Below are 22,953 nucleotides of genomic sequence, written 5' to 3'. Positions count from 1 at the left end.
GTACACTGGTTTTCACCCACCTCCCTGGGTGTGAATCAGCTACATGATTATCGGGTAAGTTTAATATTGAAAAATGTTATTTTCATTAGTAAAATAAATTTTTGAATATACAGTACTTACCCGATAATCATGATTTAATTGACCCACCCTTCCTCCCCATAGAACCAGTGGACCGAGGAAAAATTGAGGTGGTGTCAACAAGAAGTACTGCAGTACCTGGCCACAGGTGGCGCTTGTGAGTACACCCCCCTCTTGTATAGCGATCGCTGGCGTATCCCTTCCGTAGAATTCTGTCGGGCAACGGAGTTGACAGCTACATGATTATCGGGTAAGTATATTCAAAAATTTATTTTACTAATGAAAATAACATACTTATTAATGGGGTAAAACTAGAACATGCAAAATTAAAGAAGTTGTTCTACTACTTCAAAAAAAACTGGTCCTCTGCAATTATACAAATTCTTTATTACACAGAAACGAGCACTGACAAAAATAGAGATTTTAAAGCAATATAACTTTTAAAAGAGCTAAATATTGCTGGGTATTTTTTTTCCAAGGTCATATAAAGAACTGAATTTTCATGTGTTAAGTTATAAGTCCTTTGAGCTTTCATAAAACTGCAACATATTTTCCTTTGGCTTTTCATGAAAGAAAGCGATGATTTCCACACAACTGAAGCTACTATTGCATCACCCGAAGAGGCTATGGATTATCAAGAAGTTATGGCCATCAATTACCAACCTGGCAGAAATCAAAGAGTTAATAGGTAAGTAAATGATCAAGAACACAAATATATGGCAGTGAATCAATCTTCCTAAAAAATAGAGTGAATCCTAAATCCACGATTGATAAGAACATAGACATAGATAATTTTGGTTTTACCCCCAATGGACGTACTGGTACGTTTCACAAAACTCATCCCTTAACCCCCATGGACGTACCGGTACGTTTTTGCAAAAAGCTGCTACTTGCATTTCTTTTTTGCATATTTTTGATAACTTTTTGAGAAACTTCAGGCATTTTCCAAAATAATGGGACCAACCTAACCTCTCTATGATGAAAATTAAGGCTGTCAGCGCAATCTAAAAGAAAAATATATTGCAAAACGTGCTTGAAAAAGAAAAACGTCTGGGGGTTAAGGGTTGGAAAGTTCCAAATAGCATTGGGGGTAAAAGGGTAAATATAGCAGTTCTTTATTTCAGATTTTTTATTAAATAATTATTTAATTATAAATAGTTCATCTTATTTGCTCCTAGCTCTTTTAGTCAAGTTTGAGTCATTGGTCTGCATAGTCTCCCCCTTTTTAATAGATAGGTAATTTCTATAATGATTTTCCATGTGACACTAAATGGATTAGTAGGCTGTAAGCTCCTTTGTATTTTGATATTTGGTTGCAGGTCTTTGAACACTTTCATAGTATGTTATTATATCACAAAGTTATACAGAATTCCATGACTAATGGACGCTGGTTCAGCCTTAAGATGTACAGTGATTCTACAGTGAGTGTATTAAGAGGGAAAGGTATACGATGTTGAGAGAGAAATTTTACAAATTTTATAGTATAGTTTATAAGCTCTAACTTAGTTGATACTGTATTGAGTTTAATGACTCACAGTTAAGCATAAATTTTCAATATTAAACTTACCCGATAATCATGTAGCTGTCAACTCCGTTGCCCGACAGAATTCTACGGAAGGGATACGCCAGCGATCGCTATACAAGAGGGGGGTGTACTCACAAGCGCCACCTGTGGCCAGGTACTGCAGTACTTCTTGTTGACACCACCTCAATTTTTCCTCTGTCGTGCTTCCGGCAAGACGTTCATGGATACGCTTATAATTTTGGAGTCTTGTTCACGGTTTTTGGTGAAGTATTGCTCTAAGATTTCAGCTTTCGCTATTCAGGAAGTTTTATTATTAGCTTAGCTAGCTTTTGGAATTAATTTGATTAATTATGGTGACGAAGAGAGTATGAACTCTCTTTCACCTTTAAATGGCCGACCCTTCCCTTAGACGGAAGTGTTGGTGTCTAAGAGAGTATAGACTCTCTTTCTTAATTTTGCTTAACAAAAGTTATAGATTTTTTTTTTTTTATCTCTCCGCCTTTTATAGGCCTCTTCGATTAACTTCCTTTTATTATAAACTTATTAAAATTAATTTTTATATTTGTTTATATTCGACCTTTCCTAATAGTAGGCGGTCTTTTCTTGGTACCGAAGTTAATTAACATTGAGCCCGTCATTTCGGTTTTACCTGTTAACATATTATGCTATTTTAATGTTTTTGAAAGAATTTCTTTGATAGTCTCGTACTGTTTTCAAAGTTGAACTAACGTTTTGTTTTGTCTCTGCAGTTGTTGACGTTCAGAACGTTCAACTTGCGCTCTATCGTTACGATAGAGAGAGAATTTTCACGGTGTCACGTTGCAGTAAGAGTAACCGTTTCTAGCGTTTTGTTCATTCTTTCTTAGCTTAATGGTTTTAATTCTAATAAAGGAACTTTTTATTTGGGAAATATTTCAGTTTTTTTCCTTTAACAATAATATGTTTTAACGATATATATGATTGGGCTCTTCTCTCAGGTTCTAAGCAAGAGAGAGAGAGAGAGAGAGATAGAGACGGAGGGAGAGAGAGCTGGATAAACGTTTCGTTCAAGCGAGTAACGTTGTTATCGTTTTTGCTCTTCTCCCTAGTCTCTTTAGGGGAAGAAGGTAAACGTTTCTAGAGTTTTATTCTTGTTCTCAAGCTTTATGCGGTGAGAGATTTTAAACGCAGTTTATTTGATCTAGTGTTTAGTCTCTTTCCAGCCACTGAATTATTTATCTTTCATTAGATTTTTCTGTTACATTGTAATTCTGTTTTCGCAATTACTAACTTTTAAGGAAGGATAGAATTGCGTGTTTCAGGTACAAACCACTTAAAGTTTCGAGTTCAGTGAAATAAGTGCAAACAGAAAATCAAAAGTGATAAGTGATTAGCGCAAAGTGTGTCAGTGTTGTGCGTGAGGGTACTTCTGTGCGTGCCAGTCGTCCTCCCAGTCCGGGACCTCTTGCAAGCTCCCAAGCCCAGGGGAGAAGCAATGTCGAAGGGCAAAAGGGTTCGGCAGGCCTTGATCGGCGCACAGAAGTATCCTCGGTGGTTGCGGGCGTGTCTTACAGAGACCGTCACTCCCACCCGCAGACGATTGAGCCCTTATTTTGCTCGTCTGCAGAAGAAATTTCGGGGAGAAAACGCTGGACTCAGGTCTCAAGACCTCTTAAACGTAAAGTCCAGTCCTTTAGAGTTCAACAACCCGGATGCAGTCATTGGGTTAGCTCTGACTCTCCGCAGTCATCAGGTGACTGCACACCTCCTAAGAGAGGTAAGGCGATGCCTCAACAGACCTCATCTTCTGTTAAGGCTTTGCCTCAACAGACCTTATCGTCTGTTGATCCCAAGATGACTTTGCTGCAGTCCATGCAGTCGCAGCTTGCGGTCTTAATGCGTGAGTTTCAGGCTGAGAAGGTTACACCTCCTGCGAGCGCTCCGCCTCACCGCAGTCCAGTCTGCCAGGCGTACGAAGTTGAGGTTCCTCAAGCTACCTTACCGCGTTCGGAGTTGCCAGTTACCAGCGTTGTGCAGCAACCTTAACCTTCCTTAAGGCAACCTCAACAATGGGAGCAGGAGTCTTATGCCTTGAGGCAAGATTTTCTTGCAGTTAGACCATCTTTGAGGCTACAACCTTTTGAGGTACGACAACCTCTACCATCCTTGAGGCAGCCACCTCAGCTCTCGCAGCTGCTACCTCAACTTTCCTCAAGGCGAGAGCCTCAACTCTTGAGGCTAGCTCCTCAGGAACCTCAACTCGTGAGACAGGAACTGCGTTCTGCGCAGCCGCTACCTCAACTCTCGCAGCTCACACCTCAAGAACCTCAACTCGTGAGTCAAGAGCCTCTCTCTGCGCAGCCACCTCAACCCTTGAGGCAAGCGCAACTCTTGAGGCAGGAACCTCATGCTATGAGTCAGCCACCTCAACGCATGCATCTGCCACTTTCTCCTCAACTTGAGCCTCTTCCCATTCAACTTTGAAATAACAAATGACAATAATAACACCTCATTACTTTCATAACTTGCATTTGTAATCATATACATGTATGCCTACACAAACATTATTATAATGGAGGTTATTCGTATTACTTAAATAAAAAAATATATATGTATTCCTTGCAATATATTTTTAACAAATCGCAAATATGGCAAAATATCTTCAAAACAAAAATGAATCATGAGTTATGAATGTAATGTAAATATTATGTTGATATTAAAACCCCATGCAAGCATGCATGAAGTAATGCAGTGTTGCCAACAGGGCGAGTTTCCCTGTCCTGAGGTGAAGTGGATTATAGATCGTATATTTAGTGCAGCTTAATTCTACGATTATCATGCCGGCTATCAATTCATCAACAAAACAGTCTAAATCAATTCCCTCGGCACGTGCACTTTCAATGGACAGTAATGCGATATTACTCAATCTAGCACTGGTCATGGAATTTCTGAGAAATGTTACACGCCATGCAACATGCTCTGCTTCTCTTACAGCATGCTCTACATACAGCATGCTCTGCATACAGCATGCTCTACATACAGCATGCTCTGCATACCTTACCGCATGCTTCTCAGTCACACATCTTTGGTTGTTGCCAACTCACTAGACTGTCAAGCAGTTTCATAACGTTGCCTTCTAGTCTGCTGCTTTTGCACCAGTGAAACCCTCACTGAGAGAACTTAGCTTTTCTCGGATATGGTCCCTGTAGATGAGAAAGTGCTTTTCTCCCTCCTTCTGATATTCCCTTGAGGACTCTGTCATTTGGAGAGGAGCCTTTAGCTGCGTAGCCTCCTATGGACTTTTATTTAAGCATAACATGCTTCCAGGGAAGGTAATGGTTCCACTTCAGTCGCTAACCCCGTCTGTTACCACACCTGCTCCCATAGACCTTGAGCTGTGTTGCAAGACATGCAGTCCAAGCTTAGTCCTTGTTAGAGGATTTTTTGTTTACGGAGTCAGTGTGTCACTGGGAAGACGTTCAACAACCAGCAGAAGTGACTTGTTGTGACGCAGTGCGGCAACCTCAGCAACCCGATAAGGAGTTGTCTATAGGACCCAGACAGTCTAGACAGCTTCGGGTTGTCACTGTACTTCCTCGCTTCCCCATGGTTGACAGTTCACAGACTGTGCAGCAGTACCATGATCTTGTGTCTGGCTCCGTCAGACGACTGGCTTTTAAGAGCTCCCACAAGTCGTCGCTGTCTGGAGATTCTCAGATGGACTATGGATCTGACCAAGGAACTGGGCCTCCTGGTCAAGTTTGAGGAGTCTCAGCTCGTCCCATCCCAGACCATTGTCTACCTGGGTATGGATCTTCAGAGTCGAGCTTTTCGGGCTTTTCCGTCGGCCCCAAGGATCTTCCAAGCCCTAGAATGCATCCAGAGCATGCTGAGAAGGAACCGATGCTCAGTCAGGTAGTGGATGAGTCTAACAGGGACACTTTCATCGCTGGCCCTGTTCATCGTGTTAGGGAGACTCCACCTCCCCCCCCTTCAGTATCATCTAGCTGCTCACTGGATAAAGGACATGACGCTAGAGACGGTCTCAGTTCCTGTTTCCGAAGAGAGGAGGTCTTCTCTCGCGTGGTGTAAGAACAGCTTTCTTCTCAAGGAAGTCTACATTTGGCTGTTCAGAAACCCGACCGCCATCTCCTCTCGGACGCATCAGACACGGGCTGGGGTGCGACTTTGGACGGACAGGAATGCTCGGAAACATGGAATCAGGAGCAAAGGACACTTCACATCAATTGCAAGGAGTTGTTGGCGGTTCTTCTGGCCTTGATAAACTTCAAGTCCCTCCAGCTTAACAAGGTGGTGGAGGTGGACTCTGACAACACCACAGCCCTGGCTTACATCTTCAAGCAGGGAGGGACTCTTTCGTGGAAGTTGTTCTAGATCTCAAGGGACCTCCTCATCTGGTCAAAAGATCGAAAGCTCACGCTGGTAACGAGGTTCATTCAGGGCGGTATGAATTTCATGGCAGATCGCCTCAGCCGGAAGGGTCAGGTCATCCCCACAGAGTGGACCCTTCACAAGAGTGTTTGCAGCAGACTTTGGGCCCTGTGGGGTCAGCCAACCATAGATCTGTTCGCTACCTCGATAACCTAGAGACTCCTGTTGTATTGTTCTCCGATTCCAGACCCAGCAGCAGTTCACGTGGATGCTTTTCTGCTGGATTGGTCCCATCTCGACCTGTATGCATTCCCGCCTTTCAAGATTGTCAACAGGGTACTTCAGAAGTTCTCCTCTCGCAAAGGGACACGGCTGACGTGGATTGGCTCCGCTCTGGCCCGCGAGAGAATGGTTCATAGAGGTACTGCAATGGCTGGTCGACATTCCCAGGACTCTTCCTCTAGGAGTGAACCTTCTACGTCAACCTCGCGTAAAGAAGGTACACCCAAACCTCCACGCTCTTCGTCTGACTGCCTTCAGACTTTCGAAAGACTCTCAAGAGCTAGGGGCTTTTCGAAGGAGGCAGCCAGAGCGTTTGCCAGAGCAAGGAGAACATCCACTCTCAGAATCTATCAGTCTCAAGGGGAAGTCTTCCGTAGCTGGTACAAGACCAATGCAGTTTCCTCAACCAGTACCACTGTAACCCAGATTGCTGACTTCCTGTTACATCTAAGGAAAGTAAGATCCCTTTCAGCTCCTACGATCAAGGGTTACAGAAGTATGTTGGCAGCGGTTTTCCGCCACAGAGGCTTGGATCTTTCCACCAACAAAGATCTACAGGACCTCCCTAGGTCTTTTGAGACCTCAAAGGAACGTCGGTTGTCCACTCCAGGCTGGAATCTAGACGTGGTCCTAAGGTTCCTTATGTCATCAAGATTTGAACCTCTCCAATCAGCCTCTTTTTAGGACCTCACATTAAAAACTCTTTTCCTCGTGTGCTTGACAACAGCTAAAAGAGTAAGTGAGATCCACGCCTTCAGCAGGATCATTGTTTTCACATCTGAAACGGCTACATGTTCCTTGCAGCTCGGTTTTTGCTAAACGAGCTTCCTTCACGTCCTTGGCCTAAGTCGTTCGAGATCCCAAGCCTGTCCAACTTGGTGGGGAATGAACTGGAGAGAGTACTTTGCCCAGTTAGAGCTCTTAGGTACTATCTAAAAAGGTCTTAACCTTTACGAGGACAATCAGAAGCCTTATGGTGTGCTATCAAGAAACCTTCTTTCCCAAGTTCTAAGAACTCAGTTTCTTACTATTCAGGCTTCTGATTAGGGAAGCACATTCTCATCTGAAGGAAGAAGACCTTGCTTTGTTGAAGGTAAGGACACATGAAGTGGGAGCTGTGGCTACTTCAGTGGCCTTCAAACAGAACCATTCTCTGCAGAGTGTTATGGATGCAACCTATTGGAGAAGCAAGTCAGTGTTCGCATCATTCTATCTCAAAGATGTCCAGTCTCTTTACGAGTACTGCTACACCCTGGGACCATTCGTAGCAACGAATGCAGTAGTAGGCGAGGGCTCAGCCACTACATTCCCATAATCCCATAACCTTTTAACCTTTCTCTTGAATACTTTTTATGGGTTGTACGGTCGGCTAAGAAGCCTTCCACATCCTTGTTGATTTGGCGGGTGGTCAATTCTTTCTTGAGAAGCGCCGAGGTTAAAGGTTGTGATGAGGTCCTTTAGTATGGGTTGCAGCCCTTGATACTTCAGCACCTTAGAGTTGTTCAGCCTCCTAAGAGGAACGCTGCGCTCAGTAAGGAAGACGAACTTATTTAAGGCAGAGTAATGGCTCAAGTCGACTTCCTTACCAGGTACTTGTAATTTCATTGTTATTTTGAATAACTGATAATATGAAATACGGGATACTTAGCTTCTTGATATACATGTACACTGGTTTTCACCCACCTCCCTGGGTGTGAATCAGCTACATGATTATCGGGTAAGTTTAATATTGAAAAATGTTATTTTCATTAGTAAAATAAATTTTTGAATATACTTACCCGATAATCATGATTTAATTGACCCACCCTTCCTCCCCATAGAACCAGTGGACCGAGGAAAAATTGAGGTGGTGTCAACAAGAAGTACTGCAGTACCTGGCCACAGGTGGCGCTTGTGAGTACACCCCCCTCTTGTATAGCGATCGCTGGCGTATCCCTTCCGTAGAATTCTGTCGGGCAACGGAGTTGACAGCTACATGATTATCGGGTAAGTATATTCAAAAATTTATTTTACTAATGAAAATAACATTTTTATCCTTAAAATTGTTTCTCTGGTTAATATAATATAGGTTTAATGTGTTTTCTGGTTAAGGCACAAGATCATTCAATATGTTATAAAGATCTATGATGTCCTAATATTTGTGCTTTTTTTTTTATATATTTGTAGTTTTAAATGTGTTCTTTGATACCATAAGATACAATGGCTTCTATAAAAAAAAATGACTGAATGTAGGGGTAATGTATTTTCAAAAATTTCAGACGAAGCCTGGTGCTGCTTTTAAAAATATACAAAGTAAAATATTGTTTCAAGGATTTTAGGTCTAAACAATCGTGGATATATTCTCCACCAATGTGAGCTAATGTAAATTTTCTTGTCTTTTTCAGATACAATTTAAAATTCAGAAAGGAAACAGCTGCTGATAAAGAGAAGCGAAGAGCTCTTCATAGTCAGCCAATAGATTTCTTATCAGAAAGCGAATTGGAAGCTGGTACAGAACATTTTTATCCTCCTGGTTTAAGTTATCCATCCAGACCTCCATGGCGAGCAAACATGTCTAAAGAGGAATTAGACATGAATGAAAATAAACACTTTCGACTATTTTGTGAAAAAATTGACAAAGAATTTTCAAAAGCTGATCTTAGCATGTATGAACTGAACTTGGAAACTTGGCGACAACTATGGAGGGTAACAGAAATGTCTGATATTCTTCTGATTATTGTAGATGCCAGATTTCCAGTAAGTATACAACCTAAAATATTCACTTGATAAAACATTTCATTTAGTTATTGGTTTTCCAGAAGTATAACAATTTTGTAAGATTCTGTCCTTGAATACCATATTTGTTCCAACACGGAGTACTTACCTCGAACTACTTTCTTAGGACTATCTGGGATCTCCCTATCCGACCAAGAAATTTGCGTAATCCCCCCTATCTCCGGTTTCCCTTGTCGGGTCCCTCCGTGGCGGATGGATACGTGCCCTGAGGCAACCCAGGTTCAGCACGTGGGTGCGCTACTGGGTCTTTGTCATTAGTAAGCATCTGGTCGCGGCGTAGATAACATCTCGCCACTCTCTCTCACATCCCGTCCGACCCACCATTGTGTTCCACGTGTTCCCTTTGTGTTTTCCCGTTCCTATCCCTTCCTTGTGTTGCTTGTGGTTGCCCTTATGGAATCCCAACGCCGTTGTCCCGGTGCCAAGGCCAGTAAGTCATGCGGGGCATGGCTCTCTAAGGTGAACATCGATCCGCAAACGTGCACCACGTGTCGAGGCAGAGTGTGCTCGCCTGCTTCCACGTGTCCCATATATTTCCACGTATAAGATGACCTGTAGATAAGACCAGGTGAAATTTTAATTAATTTAGGTCATCTATTGTATAAGATAGTTGAATTACAAATCTATCAGTGTATAGGCTAGCTTTTGCTATATCCTTAGAAATCCAAAATAAATAAAATAAGGGCAATTTTATATCATGCTTTTTCTAAACACCGCCAAAATTGGAAACCGTTGTTTTGTTTACGTTTTATCGCCAATCATAATGAACAAACAAATGCACGTACACATCTGTTTGAAGGTTGGCTTTTGCAGCAACAGATACAGTATCTACCAAGTGTGGATCATGAAATGTGGATATTAGTAATATTGTTTTAGCTACCTTATCCTTAGAAATTCAAATAAATGAAATAAAGGTGATTTTATAACATATATTTTCTAAATACGCTGCCTAGAATAAAAACCATTGTTTGCTTTATGTTTCATTGCCGATCATAGCGAACAAAAGAATGTTTTTAAATATTTAACTTAGCCGGTGAATATATAATAGCTGCAACTCTGCTGCTCGACAGAAAACATACTAAAAAAACTCGCGAGCGATCGCTATGAAGGTTGCGGGTGTGCCCACCAGCGCCAACTGTCGGCCAGATACCACTCTTGTATGTAAACAAAACCTTCAATTCTTCTCTGTCGACGTTGACGACAAGACGTATTCATACTCGCTGTAGAACCTGGAGTTTTCCCATCATATTTGGTGAAGTACTTTATTTTGGTTTGAGCTTTCGCAGTGCAGGTGTTTTTCCTCAACATAAACTCTTGAACTCTTTATTGAATCGGATTATTTGTTGATGACTTGGATTGTTTTTGGAATTTTCTTTGACTAATTCAAAATGGCTGACCCTTCTCAAGTACCTAGATTTCGAAAGTGTAATGCTAGGGACTGTAATAGGCGTCTTCCAAAGGCTTCTCTCGACCCACATACTGTTTGTTCCAATTGTCGGGGTAAAACCTGTCAATTGGGAGATCGGTGTGAGGAATGCGTGGGCCTTTCGGAATTCGATTGGCTCGAATATGATAAATATGCACGTAGACTAGAGAGAGATAGGGTAAGGAGAAGTTCATCTAGGTCCGTAGATTTTTCCTCTCCACATGCCCCTGAACCTAATCCTTCCCCTGTAGTGGTTGTTCCTAACCCCCCTTCTAGCACTCAGGAACCGTCTATGCAAGACATGTTACGTGCTATTCATGCCTTGGGGGAGAGAGTTGAAGCGTTAGCAAGTGACCGTAATCAACTCATGGCTGACGTGAAGGAACTTAAGTGCCATAGTGCCACGGCGGAAAGTGGGAAAGTGATTAGTGCGCAAAGTGTTGTGAACAGTGTTGCGACCGAGGGTTCGTCTGTTCGTGCCTGTCGTTCACCTAGTCCGGGACCTCTTGCAAGCTCCCAAGCCCAGGGGAGAAGCAATGTCGTACGACTTATGGGTTCGAGAGGCCTTGATCAGCGAACAGACGTTCCCTCTATGGTATCAGGCGTATCTCGTCAAGATCGCCCCTACCATAAGACGAGAGAGCCCATTTTTACCTCGTCTTCCGAAGGTTTTTCACGCAAGAAACCATGGAGCAAGGTTTCTAGGCCTCTTAAATGCAAGTCGGTCCCTTCAGGACAGGTCCAACGTCCTGGATGTAGTCATTGGGACAGTTCAGACCTGTTGCTGTCATCGGATGACTGCTCGCCGCCTAAGCAAGGCAAAGTTGTGCCGTCTCAGTCGCTAACCCCGTCTGTTACCGCACCCGTTCCCGTAGACCCTAAATGGGTTATACTGCAGGACATGCAGTCTAAGCTTACGTCCCTTATGGAAGACTACAACGCAGAGAAGGTTTCCGTTGAGCCTAGCCGTTTATCTCATAGAGATCCTGGCCTTCAGCCACCCAAGCGTTCTGTTGTGCGTCCTGTTGACGTTGGTGTAGCCATCTCACGTCAAACAGTTGGGGTAGTACCACACTCGATGCGGTCTCGTGTGGATTTTCAGCCGCATGTGGACGTTAGGCAACTCGCTGATACGTCTGGTGACGTTCTGGACGTTCGCCAACCATCAGAGTTGACTTGTTTTGACGCGGTGCGTCAACCTCCGCAACCTAGAGTTGTTTTGACTGCACAACCCAGGCGGTCTAAACAGTCTCGGGTGGACGCTGTGCGTCCTCACGCACCTGTTGTTGTTGACAGTTCCCAGACTGTCAAGCAGTTTCAGGACGCTGCGTCCTGCTCCGTCACGTATGCACCAGTGCGGGCGGACGCTGCGTGTCAAGCATTGCCAACCCCTTTGCTTGTTTCTCATCAGTTGTCAGATGAGGAACTTTCGGATGAGGACGTTGCTGACCCTCAGCCTGAGGATCATCCTTCAGATATTGATGAGCCTAGAGCAGTTCCGCCGTCTATGGACTTTAAAAAAGTCATGCTCATTTTTAAAGAGTTGTTTCCTGAGCACTTTGTCTTTGTGGCTCCTCGTTCGCCGCCGTCTGAGTTTGTTCTAGGCGTACCTGCTGACATGCCAGCCTTTACAAAACTCGTTCTCTCTCGCTCATCCAAGAGAGCTTTACGGCTGTTAGGCGATTGGTTGGAAACCAAGAGGAGTTTAGGGAAGACGGCCTTTGCCTTCCCCCCATCTAAACTCTCATCTAGATCGAGCGTCTGGTATGCCACGGGAGAAGTTCTCGGCTTGGGAGTTCCTGCCTCTGCCCAGGGCGACTTCTCAAGTCTTGTAGACTCTCCCCGCCGCCTAGCCATGAGACGCTCGAAGATTAGTTGGTCATCCTCAGACCTTGACCATCTACTTAAAGGCATTTTTAGGGCGTTTGAAGTTTTCAACTTCCTTGACTGGTGTTTGGGAGCCTTGAGTAGGAAAATCTCATCCGCCGATAGAGATGTCTCCTTACTCATTATGTCCTGCATGGATAAGGCCATCCGCGATGGATCCAATGAGCTCTCCTCCTCGTTTACTTCAGGAGTCCTAAAGAAACGAGAGTCTCTGTGCTCTTTTCTGTCAGCAGGAGTGACGCCCTGTCAACGATCTGAGCTACTCTTTGCCCCTTTGTCTAAGTTCTTGTTTCCTGAACTTTTAGTTAAGGACATAGCGTTGTCTCTAGTACAGAAGGACACCCATGACTTGGTTGCGTCCTCGGCTCGCAAAGGGACCCCTTCGTCTGCCTTTTCTGCTAGACCTAGGATAGACACTCCAGCGTCCAGGTTTATTCCGCCCTTTCGTGGCAGAGCCCCCAGCAGGGGAAGTACTCGTGCCGAAGGAAAGAGAGGAAAGAGGAAAGGAGCCAAGTCCTCGCGTGGCAGAGTCTGACTGCCCGCAGCTTCAGACAGCAGTAGGTGCCAGACTCAAGAACTTCTGGCGAGCCTGGGAGAAGAGAGGCGCAGATCAACAGTCTGTGAGGTTGCTCAGAGAGGGGTACAAAATCCCATTTGTACGCAAACCTCCTCTAGCGACTTCCCCCATCGATCTCTCTCCCAGGTACCGAGAGGAAGCAAAGAGACAAGCCCTGAAACTAGAAGTGTCTCTTTTGCTAGAGAAGGGAGCGGTGGTCAAAGTCTCGGACCTTCAATCACCAGGGTTTTACAACCGTCTCTTCCTAGTACTGAAGAAGACAGGAGGTTGGAGACCGGTGCTAGACGTCAGTGCTCTGAATGTCTTTGTCACAAAGACAAAGTTCACCATGGAGACCACGAAGTCTGTCTTAGCAGCGGTCAGAAAGGGAGACTGGATGGTCTCTCTCGACCTAAGAGACGCTTACTTCCACATCCCCATTCACTCAGATTCCCAACCTTTTCTGAGATTTGTATTCGACAATGTGGTGTACCAGTTTCGGGCCCTGTGCTTTGGCCTAAGTCCTGCTCCTCTCGTGTTTACGAGGCTTATGAGGAATGTGGCAAAATTCCTCCATTTATCGGGTATCCGAGCCTCCCTTTATTTGGACGACTGGCTTCTCAGAGCCTCGTCCAGTCATCGTTGTCTGAAGGATCTCAATTGGACATTGGATCTGACCAAGGAATGGGGACTTCTGGTCAACTTGGAAAAGTCCCAGCTGATCCCATCCCAAACTATACTGTATTTAGGGATGGAGATTCGCAGTCCAGTTTTTCGGGCTTTTCCGTCTGCCCCCAGAATAGATCAAGCCCTGCTCGTAATCCAAAGGATGTTGAAGAGAGAACGTTGCTCAGTCAGGAATTGGATGAGTCTAGTAGGAACTCTATCATCCCTGGAGCAGTTTGTCTCGCTAGGAAGGCTACACCTCCGACCTCTACAATTCCATCTAGCTTTTCACTGGAAAAAGGACAAGACGCTAGAGGCGGTCTCGATCCCGATTTCCGATACAGTAAAGACTTGCCTGAATTGGTGGAAAGACAATATCAGTCTACGAGAGGGACTTCCCCTAGCAGTTCAGAAACCAAACCACGTTCTATTCTCAGACGCATCGGATTTGGGTTGGGGTGCGACACTGGACGGTCGGGAATGCTCAGGTCTGTGGACCTCAAGTCAGAGGAGCATGCACATCAACGGCAAGGAGCTTTTGGCAGTTCACCTGGCCTTGATGAGCTTCGAGAGTCTCCTTCGAGACAAAGTGGTGGAGATCAACTCGGACAACACCACAGCCTTGGCGTACATTTCCAAACAAGGAGGCACCCACTCCCTGACACTGTACGAGATCGCAAGGGACCTGCTCATCTGGTCAAGAGATCGAGGCATCTCCCTGGTAACGAGGTTTATCCAGGGCGACTTGAACGTTCTAGCAGATTGCCTCAGTCGGAGAGGTCAGGTAATTCCTACCGAATGGACCCTCCACAAGGATGTGTGCAAGAGGCTTTGGGCGACTTGGGGTCAACCCACCATAGACCTCTTTGCAACCTCGATGACCAAGAGGCTTCCAATCTATTGCTCTCCAGTCCCAGACCCAGCAGCAATACATATAGATGCCTTTCTCCTAGATTGGTCTCACCTAGACCTATACGCATTCCCACCATTCAAGATTGTCAACAAGGTACTGCAGAAATTCGCCTCTCACGAAGGGACAAGGTTGACGTTAGTTGCTCCCCTCTGGCCCGCGAGAGAATGGTTCACCGAGATTCTTCGATGGCTGGTAGACTTTCCAAGAAGTCTTCCTCTAAGAGTAGACCTATTACGTCAGCCCCACGTAAAGAAGGTACATCAAAGCCTCCACGCTCTTCGTCTGACTGCCTTCAGACTATCGAAAGACTCTCTAGAGCTAGAGGCTATTCGAAGGAGGCAGCCAGTGCGATTGCAAGAGCGAGGAGAGCTTCTACCATTAGAGTTTACCAATCGAAGTGGGAGATCTTCCGAAACTGGTGCAAGTCAGTATCTGTATCCTCGTCCAGTACCTCTGTAGCCCAAATCGCTGATTTTCTCTTATACCTGAGAAGAGTTCGCTCCCTTTCAGCTCCCACGATCAAGGGCTACAGGAGCATGTTGGCTTCGGTCTTCCGGCATAGAGGCTTAGATCTTTCCAACAATAAAGATCTACAAGATCTCCTTAGGTCTTTTGAGACCTCTAAGGAACATCGTTTGGCTACACCTGGATGGAATTTAGACGTGGTCCTAAGATTCCTCATGTCAGACAGGTTTGAGCCTTTACATTCAGCCTCCCTGAAGGATCTCACTCTTAAGACTCTTTTCCTGGTGTGCTTGGTCTCGGCTAAAAGAGTCAGTGAGCTTCATGCCTTCAGCAAGAACATCGGTTTTTCGACAGAAAAAGCCACTTGTTCTCTTCAACTTGGTTTCCTGGCCAAGAATGAACTGCCTTCTCGTCCTTGGCCTAAATCTTTTGATATTCCTAGCTTATCAGAGATCGTAGGCAACGAACTAGAGAGAGTTTTATGCCCCGTTAGAGCTCTTAAGTTCTATTTAGCTCGCACTAAGCCTTTACGAGGTAAATCTGAAGCGTTATGGTGTTCGGTTAAGAAACCATCCTTACCTATGTCAAAGAATGCTTTGTCATATTTTATCAGATTGTTAATACGAGAAGCTCATTCCCACTTGAGTGAGGAAGACCGATCTTTGCTTAAGGTTAAGACGCACGAGATTAGAGCTATAGCAACTTCCGTGGCCTTCAAGCAAAATAGATCTCTGCAAAGTATAATGGACGCGACCTTTTGGAGAAGCAAGTCAGTGTTCGCGTCATTTTACTTGAAAGATGTCCAGACTCTTTACGAGGACTGCTACACACTGGGTCCATTCGTAGTAGCGAGTGCAGTAGTGGGTGAGGGTTCAACCACTACACTTCCCTAATTCCATATCCTTTTAATCTGTCTCTTGAAATGTTTTTAATATTGTTTTTATGGGTTGTTCGGAAGGCTAAGAAGCCTTTCGCATCCTGGTTGATTTGGCGGGTGGTCAAAGTCATTTCTTGAGAGCGCCCAGATTAGGGGTTTGATGAGGTCCTGTTGTATGGGTTGCAGCCCTTGATACTTCAGCTCCTGGGAGTCTGTCAGCATCCTAAGAGGATCGCTGGGCTCCGTGAGGAAGACAGACTTACAAGGCAGAGTAATCGTCTAAGTCAACTTCCTTACCAGGTACCTATTTATTTTGGTTTTGTTATATGGATAACTGTCAAAATGAAAAAACTCTTAGCTTATACGCTGTAAACATAATTAACTCTGGTCTCTACCCACCTCCTTGGGTGTGAATCAGCTATTATATATTCACCGGCTAAGTTAAATATTTAAAAATGATATTTTAATTATAAAATAAATTTTTGAATATACTTACCCGGTGAATATATAAATTAAATGACCCTCCCTTCCTCCCCAATAGAGACGCAGCGGGACGAGAAGAATTGAAGGTTTTGTTTACATACAAGAGTGGTATCTGGCCGACAGTTGGCGCTGGTGGGCACACCCGCAACCTTCATAGCGATCGCTCGCGAGTTTTTTGAGTATGTTTTCTGTCGAGCCGCAGAGTTGCAGCTATTATATATTCACCGGGTAAGTATATTCAAAAATTTATTTTATAATTAAAATATCATATTTATACATCTAAGTGATAACTAATTATACTAAGAGCTTCAAGTGAATATGATATTTTTAAATATTTAACTTAGCCGGTGAATATATAATAGCTGACGTCTCCGGCAGCTCGACAGAAAAACACAAAAACTCGCGAGCGATCGCTATGAAGGTTGCGGGTGTGCCCACCAGCGCCAACTATCGGCCAGATACCACATATACATGTAAACAGCTTCAGTTCTTCTCTGTCGGTCTGATCGACAAGTTGATTCCATTACTCGCTGTTAACCTGGAGTTTTTCAACAGTCTTGGTGAAGTACTTCTTTTTGGTTTGAGCTTTCGCAGTGCAGGTGTTTTATCTTCAATTTAAACTCTTGAACTCTTTTTTGGATAGATTTAATTGTTGATGACTTTGGATTGTTTTTTGGACTTTCTTTGACTTTTCAAAATGGCTGACCCTTCTCCAATTCCTAAATTTCGTAAATGTAATGCTAGGGATTGTAACAAACGTCTTCCAAAGGCCTCTCTCGACCCACATACTGTGTGTTCTAATTGTCGGGGTAAAACCTGTAAATTAGGAGATCGGTGTGATGAGTGCGTGGTACTTTCGGAATTCGACTGGCTAGAGTTTGATAAGTATTCTCGTAAGCTAGAGAGAGATAGGGTGAGAAGAAGTTCCTCTAGATCGTTAGAATTTTCCTCCTCCCATGCCCCTGAACCTAATCCTTCCCCAGTAGTAGTTGTGCCTGAACCCTCTACTAGCACTCATGAACCATCAATGCGGGATATGTTACGTGCCATTCAAGCTTTGGGCGAGAGAGTTGAATCGTTAGCTACGGACCGTAATCAACTCATGGCGGATGTAAAAGAGTTAAAGTGTCAGAGTGCCACATTAGAAAATCGTGGGGATAAAGTGATTAGTGCGCAAAGTGTTATCAGTGTTGCGACCGAGGGTTCGTCTGTTCGTGCCTGTCGTTCGCCTAGTCCGAGACCTCTTGCAAGCTCCCATGCCCCAGGGAGAAGTAATGTTGTAGGACTTATGGGTTCGAGAGGCTTTAACCATCGAACAGACGTTCCCTCTATGGTTTCGGGCGTGTCTCGTCAAGACCGCCCCTACCATAGGACGAGCGAGGCGGTTTTCTCCTCGTCATCCGAAGGCTTCTCGCGTAAGAAACCGTGGAGCAAGGTTTCAAGACCCTTAAAGCGAAAGTCAGTCCCTTCAGGACAGGTCCAGCATCCTGGTTGTAGCCATTGGGACAGCTCTGACCCTGTGCAGTCATCGGAAGACTGCTCGCCGCCTAAACAGAAGCGTAACACAGGCTCCGAGAGTCTTAGTGTAGGCAATGTTTTGCAGTCACAGACGTTACCCTCGTCTCGAACCGCACCCACTCCCGTTGATCCTAAATGGGTTGTACTGCAAGATATGCAGAATAAGCTTGCCTCTCTTATGGAGGACTATACTGCTGAGCAGGTTCACGATGATCCTCGCCGTTTAGCTGATCGAGATCCTGGCCGTCAGCCGCCCAAACGAGCCTTTGCTCGTCCTGTTGACGTTGACGTTACAAAGTCACGTCAGTCACGTGTCGTAGAGCCTCACTCGATGCAGTCCCGTGTTGACTTTCAGCCGCATGTGGACGTTCAGCCGCTGCCGCATGCTCGTGTTGACGTTCAGGACGTTCGCCAACCAGCGAAGTTGACTTGTTTTGACGTTGACCGTCAAGCACCGCAGTCAAGAGTTGTTTTGACTGCTCAGTCTAGGCAGTCAAGGCAGTCTCGAGTTGACGTCGAGCGTCCTCCCGCTCCTGTTGTTGTTGCTAGTCAGTCTGTTAAGCAGTTACATGACGTAGCGTCCTGGACTGCTACTGATGCTCCTGTGCGTGTGGACTCTGCTTGTCAAGCATTGCCACCAAGGCAGGTCTCTCCCTTGCTTGAGACTCATCAGTTGTCGGACGAGGTTCCTTCAGATGAGGACGTTGCTGATCCTCATCCTGATGATAATCCTTCAGATGTAGATGAACCTAAGGCTGTTCAACCTTCGATGGATTTTAAGAAGATCATGATGATTTTCAAGGATCTTTTTCCAGATCATTTTGTTGCTGTTGCTCCTCGTTCGCCTCCGTCTGAGTTTGCTCTAGGCTTAGCTGCTACCAAGCCTGCCTTTACTAAGCTAGTGCTTTCTCGCTCTTCTAAGAGGGCTTTACGTCTTCTAGGCGACTGGTTGGTTACCAGGAGGAGTTTGGGGAAGACGGCCTTTGCCTTCCCACCTTCTAAGCTTGCTTCTAGATCGAGCGTCTGGTATAACACGGGAGAAGTTCTCGGCTTGGGAGTCCCTGCCTCTGCCCAGGGTGACTTCTCAAGCCTCGTAGACTCTCCCCGTCGCCTGGCCATGAGACGCTCGAAGATTTGTTGGTCCTCCTCGGACCTTGACCATCTACTTAAAGGCGTATACAGGGCCTTTGAAGTATTTAACTTTCTTGATTGGTCTTTAGGAGCATTAAGTAGGAAGATCTCGTCTGCCGACCAAGATGTATCCTTACTTATCATGTCCTGTATGGACAAAGCCATCCGCGATGGCTCCAATGAGCTCGCCTCCACCTTTACGTCGGGAGTCTTGAAGAAGAGAGAAACCCTTTGCTCTTTCCTTTCAGCAGGAGTTACTCCCTGTCAGAGATCGGAACTGCTCTTTGCTCCCTTATCGGCTGCCTTGTTTCCACAACAGCTGGTTAAGGATATAGCTGCTTCGCTTGTGCAGAAGGACACTCATGACCTGATGGCGTCCTCTGCTCGCAAAGGGGCTCCTTCTTCATCCTTTGCTGTGAGACCCAGGATCGAGACTCCTGCGTCTAGATTTATCCCGCCCTTTCGTGGCAGAGCTCCCAGCAGGGGAGGCTCTCGTGCCGAGGGAAAGAGAGGTAAGAAGAGAGGAGCCAAGTCCTCCCGTGGCAGAGTCTGACTGCCCACAGCCTCAGACAGCGGTAGGGGCCAGATTGAACAGCTTCTGGCAGGCCTTGGAGAAGAGGGGTGCAGACCAAGAGTCTGTTCTGTTGCTCAAAGAGGGGTACAAAATACCGTTTGTACGCAAACCTCCTCTAGTAACAACTCCCATAGACCTCTCTCCCAGGTACCGAGAGGAGTCAAAGAGACAAGCCCTAAAGCAAGAAGTGTCTCTGTTGCTAGAGAAGGGAGCGGTGGTGAAAGTCTCGGACCTTCAATCACCGGGGTTTTACAACCGTCTCTTCCTAGTCCCGAAGCATACAGGAGGTTGGAGGCCGGTGCTAGACGTCAGTGCGCTCAACGTTTTTGTTACGAAAACAAAATTTACTATGGAGATCACGAAGTCCGTCTTAGCAGCGGTCAGAGAGGGAGACTGGATGGTCTCTCTCGACCTACGAGATGCGTACTTCCACATTCCTATACACCCGGATTCCCAACCGTTTCTGAGGTTTGTTTACAGGAATGTGGTGTACCAGTTTCGAGCCCTGTGCTTTGGCCTTAGTCCTGCTCCTCTCGTGTTTACGAGGCTCATGAGGATTGTGGCAAAATTCCTTCATCTATCGGGAATCCGAGCCTCCCTGTACTTGGATGACTGGCTTCTCAGAGCATCGTCCAGTCATCGCTGTCTGCAGGATCTACATTGGACGTTGGATCTGGCCAAGGAGTTGGGACTTTTGGTCAACTTAGAAAAGTCCCAACTGATCCCATCCCAGACTATTCTATATTTGGGGATGGAGATTCGCAGTCCAGTTTTTCGGGCTTTTCCGTCTGCCACCCGAATAGAACAAGCCCTGCTCAAAGTCCAACTAATGCTGAAAAGAGAACGTTGTTCAGTCAGGAGTTGGATGAGTCTCGTAGGGACTCTCTCATCCCTGGAGCAGTTTGTCTCGCTAGGGAGACTACACCTTCGGCCTCTCCAGTTCCATTTAGCCTCTCACTGGAACAAGGGCAAGACTTTAGAGACGGTATCAATCCCAGTCTCCGAACCAGTAAAAGCATGCCTGAACTGGTGGGACAGCAATATCAGTCTGAGAGAGGGACTGTCCCTAGCAGTCAAGAACCCAAACCACGTGTTGTTCTCAGACGCGTCGGATTTGGGTTGGGGTGCGACCCTGGACGGTCGAGAATGCTCGGGTCTGTGGACCTCAGTTCAGAAGAGCATGCACATCAACGGCAAGGAGCTATTAGCAGTCCACTTGGCCTTGATGAAATTCGAAAGCATTCTTCGAAACAAAGTGGTAGAGGTCAACTCAGACAACACCACAGCTTTGGCGTACATCTCCAAGCAAGGAGGCACTCACTCCCACACGCTGTACATGATCGCAAGGGACCTTCTCATATGGTCAAAAAATCGAGGCATCTCCCTGTTGACGAGATTCATCCAGGGGGACTTGAACGTCTTGGCAGACTGTCTCAGTCGGAGGGGTCAGGTGATACCCACGGAATGGACCCTCCACAAGGACGTGTGCAAGAGCCTTTGGGCGACTTGGGGTCAACCCACCATAGACCTCTTTGCCACCTCGTTGACCAAAAGGTTACCGATCTATTGCTCACCAGTCCCAGATCCAGAGGCGATCCACATAGACGCGTTTCTACTGGACTGGTCTCACCTGGACTTATATGCATTCCCACCATTCAAGATAGTCAACAAGGTACTGCAGAAGTTCGCCTCTCACGAAGGGACAAGGTTGACGTTGGTTGCTCCCCTCTGGCCCGCGAGAGAGTGGTTCACCGAGGTACTTCAATGGCTGGTAGACATTCCAAGGAGTCTTCCTCTAAGGGTAGATCTCTTACGTCAGCCCCACGTAAAGAATGTTCATCAAAGCCTCCCCGTGCTTCGTCTGACTGCCTTCAGACTATCGAAAGACTCTCAAGAGCTCGAGGCTTTTCGAAGGAGGCAGCCAGTGCGATTGCGAGAGCTAGGAGAGCTTCTACCATCAGAGTATACCAGTCAAAGTGGGAAGTCTTTCGAGACTGGTGCAAGTCAGCATCTGTGTCCTCTTCCAGTACCTCTGTAGCCCAAATCGCAGATTTTCTTTTACATCTGAGAAATGTTCGCTCCCTCTCAGCACCCACTATTAAGGGCTACAGGAGCATGTTGGCTTCGGTCTTTAGACATAGAGGCTTAGATCTTTTCAACAATAAAGATCTCCAAGATCTCCTTAAGTCTTTCGAGACCTCTAAGGAACGTCGTATGGCAACTCCTGGATGGAACTTAGACGTGGTCCTAAGGTTCCTGATGTCAGACAGGTTTGAGCCATTACATTCAGCCTCCCTGAAGGATCTCACCCTCAAGACGCTTTTCCTAGTGTGCTTGGCTTCGGCTAAAAGGGTCAGTGAAATTCATGCCTTCAGTAAGAACATCGGCTTTTCCACAGAGAAAGCCACATGTTCACTTCAACTTGGTTTCCTAGCCAAAAATGAACTGCCTTCTCGTCCTTGGCCTAAGTCTTTTGATATACCTTGCCTGTCAGAGATCGTAGGCAACGAACTTGAAAGAGTACTGTGTCCAGTTAGAGCTCTTAAGTTCTACTTAGCTCGTACTAAGTCCTTACGAGGTGGATCTGAGGCCTTATGGTGCTCAGTTAAGAAACCATCATTACCTATGTCAAAGAATGCTTTGTCATATTTTATCAGATTTTTAATACGAGAGGCTCATTCTCACTTGAATGAAAAAGACCGATGCTTGCTTAAAGTTAAGACGCACGAAGTAAGAGCTATAGCAACTTCCGTGGCCTTTAAGCAAAATAGATCTCTGCAAAGTATTATGGACGCGACCTTTTGGAGAAGCAAGTCGGTATTCGCGTCATTTTACTTAAAAGATGTCCAGACTCTTTATGAGGACTGCTACACACTGGGTCCATTCGTTGCAGCGAGTGCAGTAGTGGGTGAGGGTTCTACCACTACATTCCCTTAATTCCAATATCCTTTTAATCTGTCTCTTGAAATGTTTTTAATCTTGTTTTTGGGTTGTACGGAAGGCTAAGAAGCCTTTCGCATCCTGGTTGATTTGGCGGGTGGTCAAATGTCATTTCTTGAGAGCGCCCAGATTAGGGGTTTGATGAGGTCCTGTTGTATGGGTTGCCGCCCTTGATACTTCAGCTCCTGGGAGTCTGTCAGCATCCTAAGAGGATGGCTGGGCTTCGTGAGGAAGACAGACTAACAAGGCAGAGTAATCGTCTAAGTCAACTTCCTTACCAGGTACCTATATATATTTGGGTTTTGTTATGATATAACTGTCAAAAACTCTAAGCATATACGCTGTAAACTGTATTAATACTGGTCTCTACCCACCACCATGGGTGTGAATCAGCTATTATATATTCACCGGCTAAGTTAAATATTTAAAAATGATATTTTGATTATAAAATAAATTTTTGAATATACTTACCCGGTGAATATATAA

At 45.4% G+C, this 22,953-nt stretch overlaps 1 protein-coding gene across 1 annotated transcript in view; it reads left to right on the top strand.

The window, feature by feature from the left end:
- LOC137618367 (guanine nucleotide-binding protein-like 1) overlaps positions 1-22,953 on the top strand; it is an 89,197-nt gene that overhangs the window by 18,233 nt on the left and 48,011 nt on the right. Inside the window, exons 3-4 of the mRNA XM_068348534.1 lie at positions 652-766; positions 8,641-8,992. Coding sequence (XP_068204635.1) covers positions 652-766; positions 8,641-8,992 — 467 coding nt within the window. The remainder of the gene's footprint in view (positions 1-651; positions 767-8,640; positions 8,993-22,953) is intronic.

Source organism: Palaemon carinicauda, chromosome 24 (genome assembly GCF_036898095.1).
Source record: "Palaemon carinicauda isolate YSFRI2023 chromosome 24, ASM3689809v2, whole genome shotgun sequence".
NCBI classification, from domain to species: Eukaryota; Metazoa; Arthropoda; class Malacostraca; order Decapoda; family Palaemonidae; genus Palaemon; species Palaemon carinicauda.
Note: the sequence above shows the minus strand (reverse complement) of the source record. Positions and strands in the feature narration are given on the sequence as shown.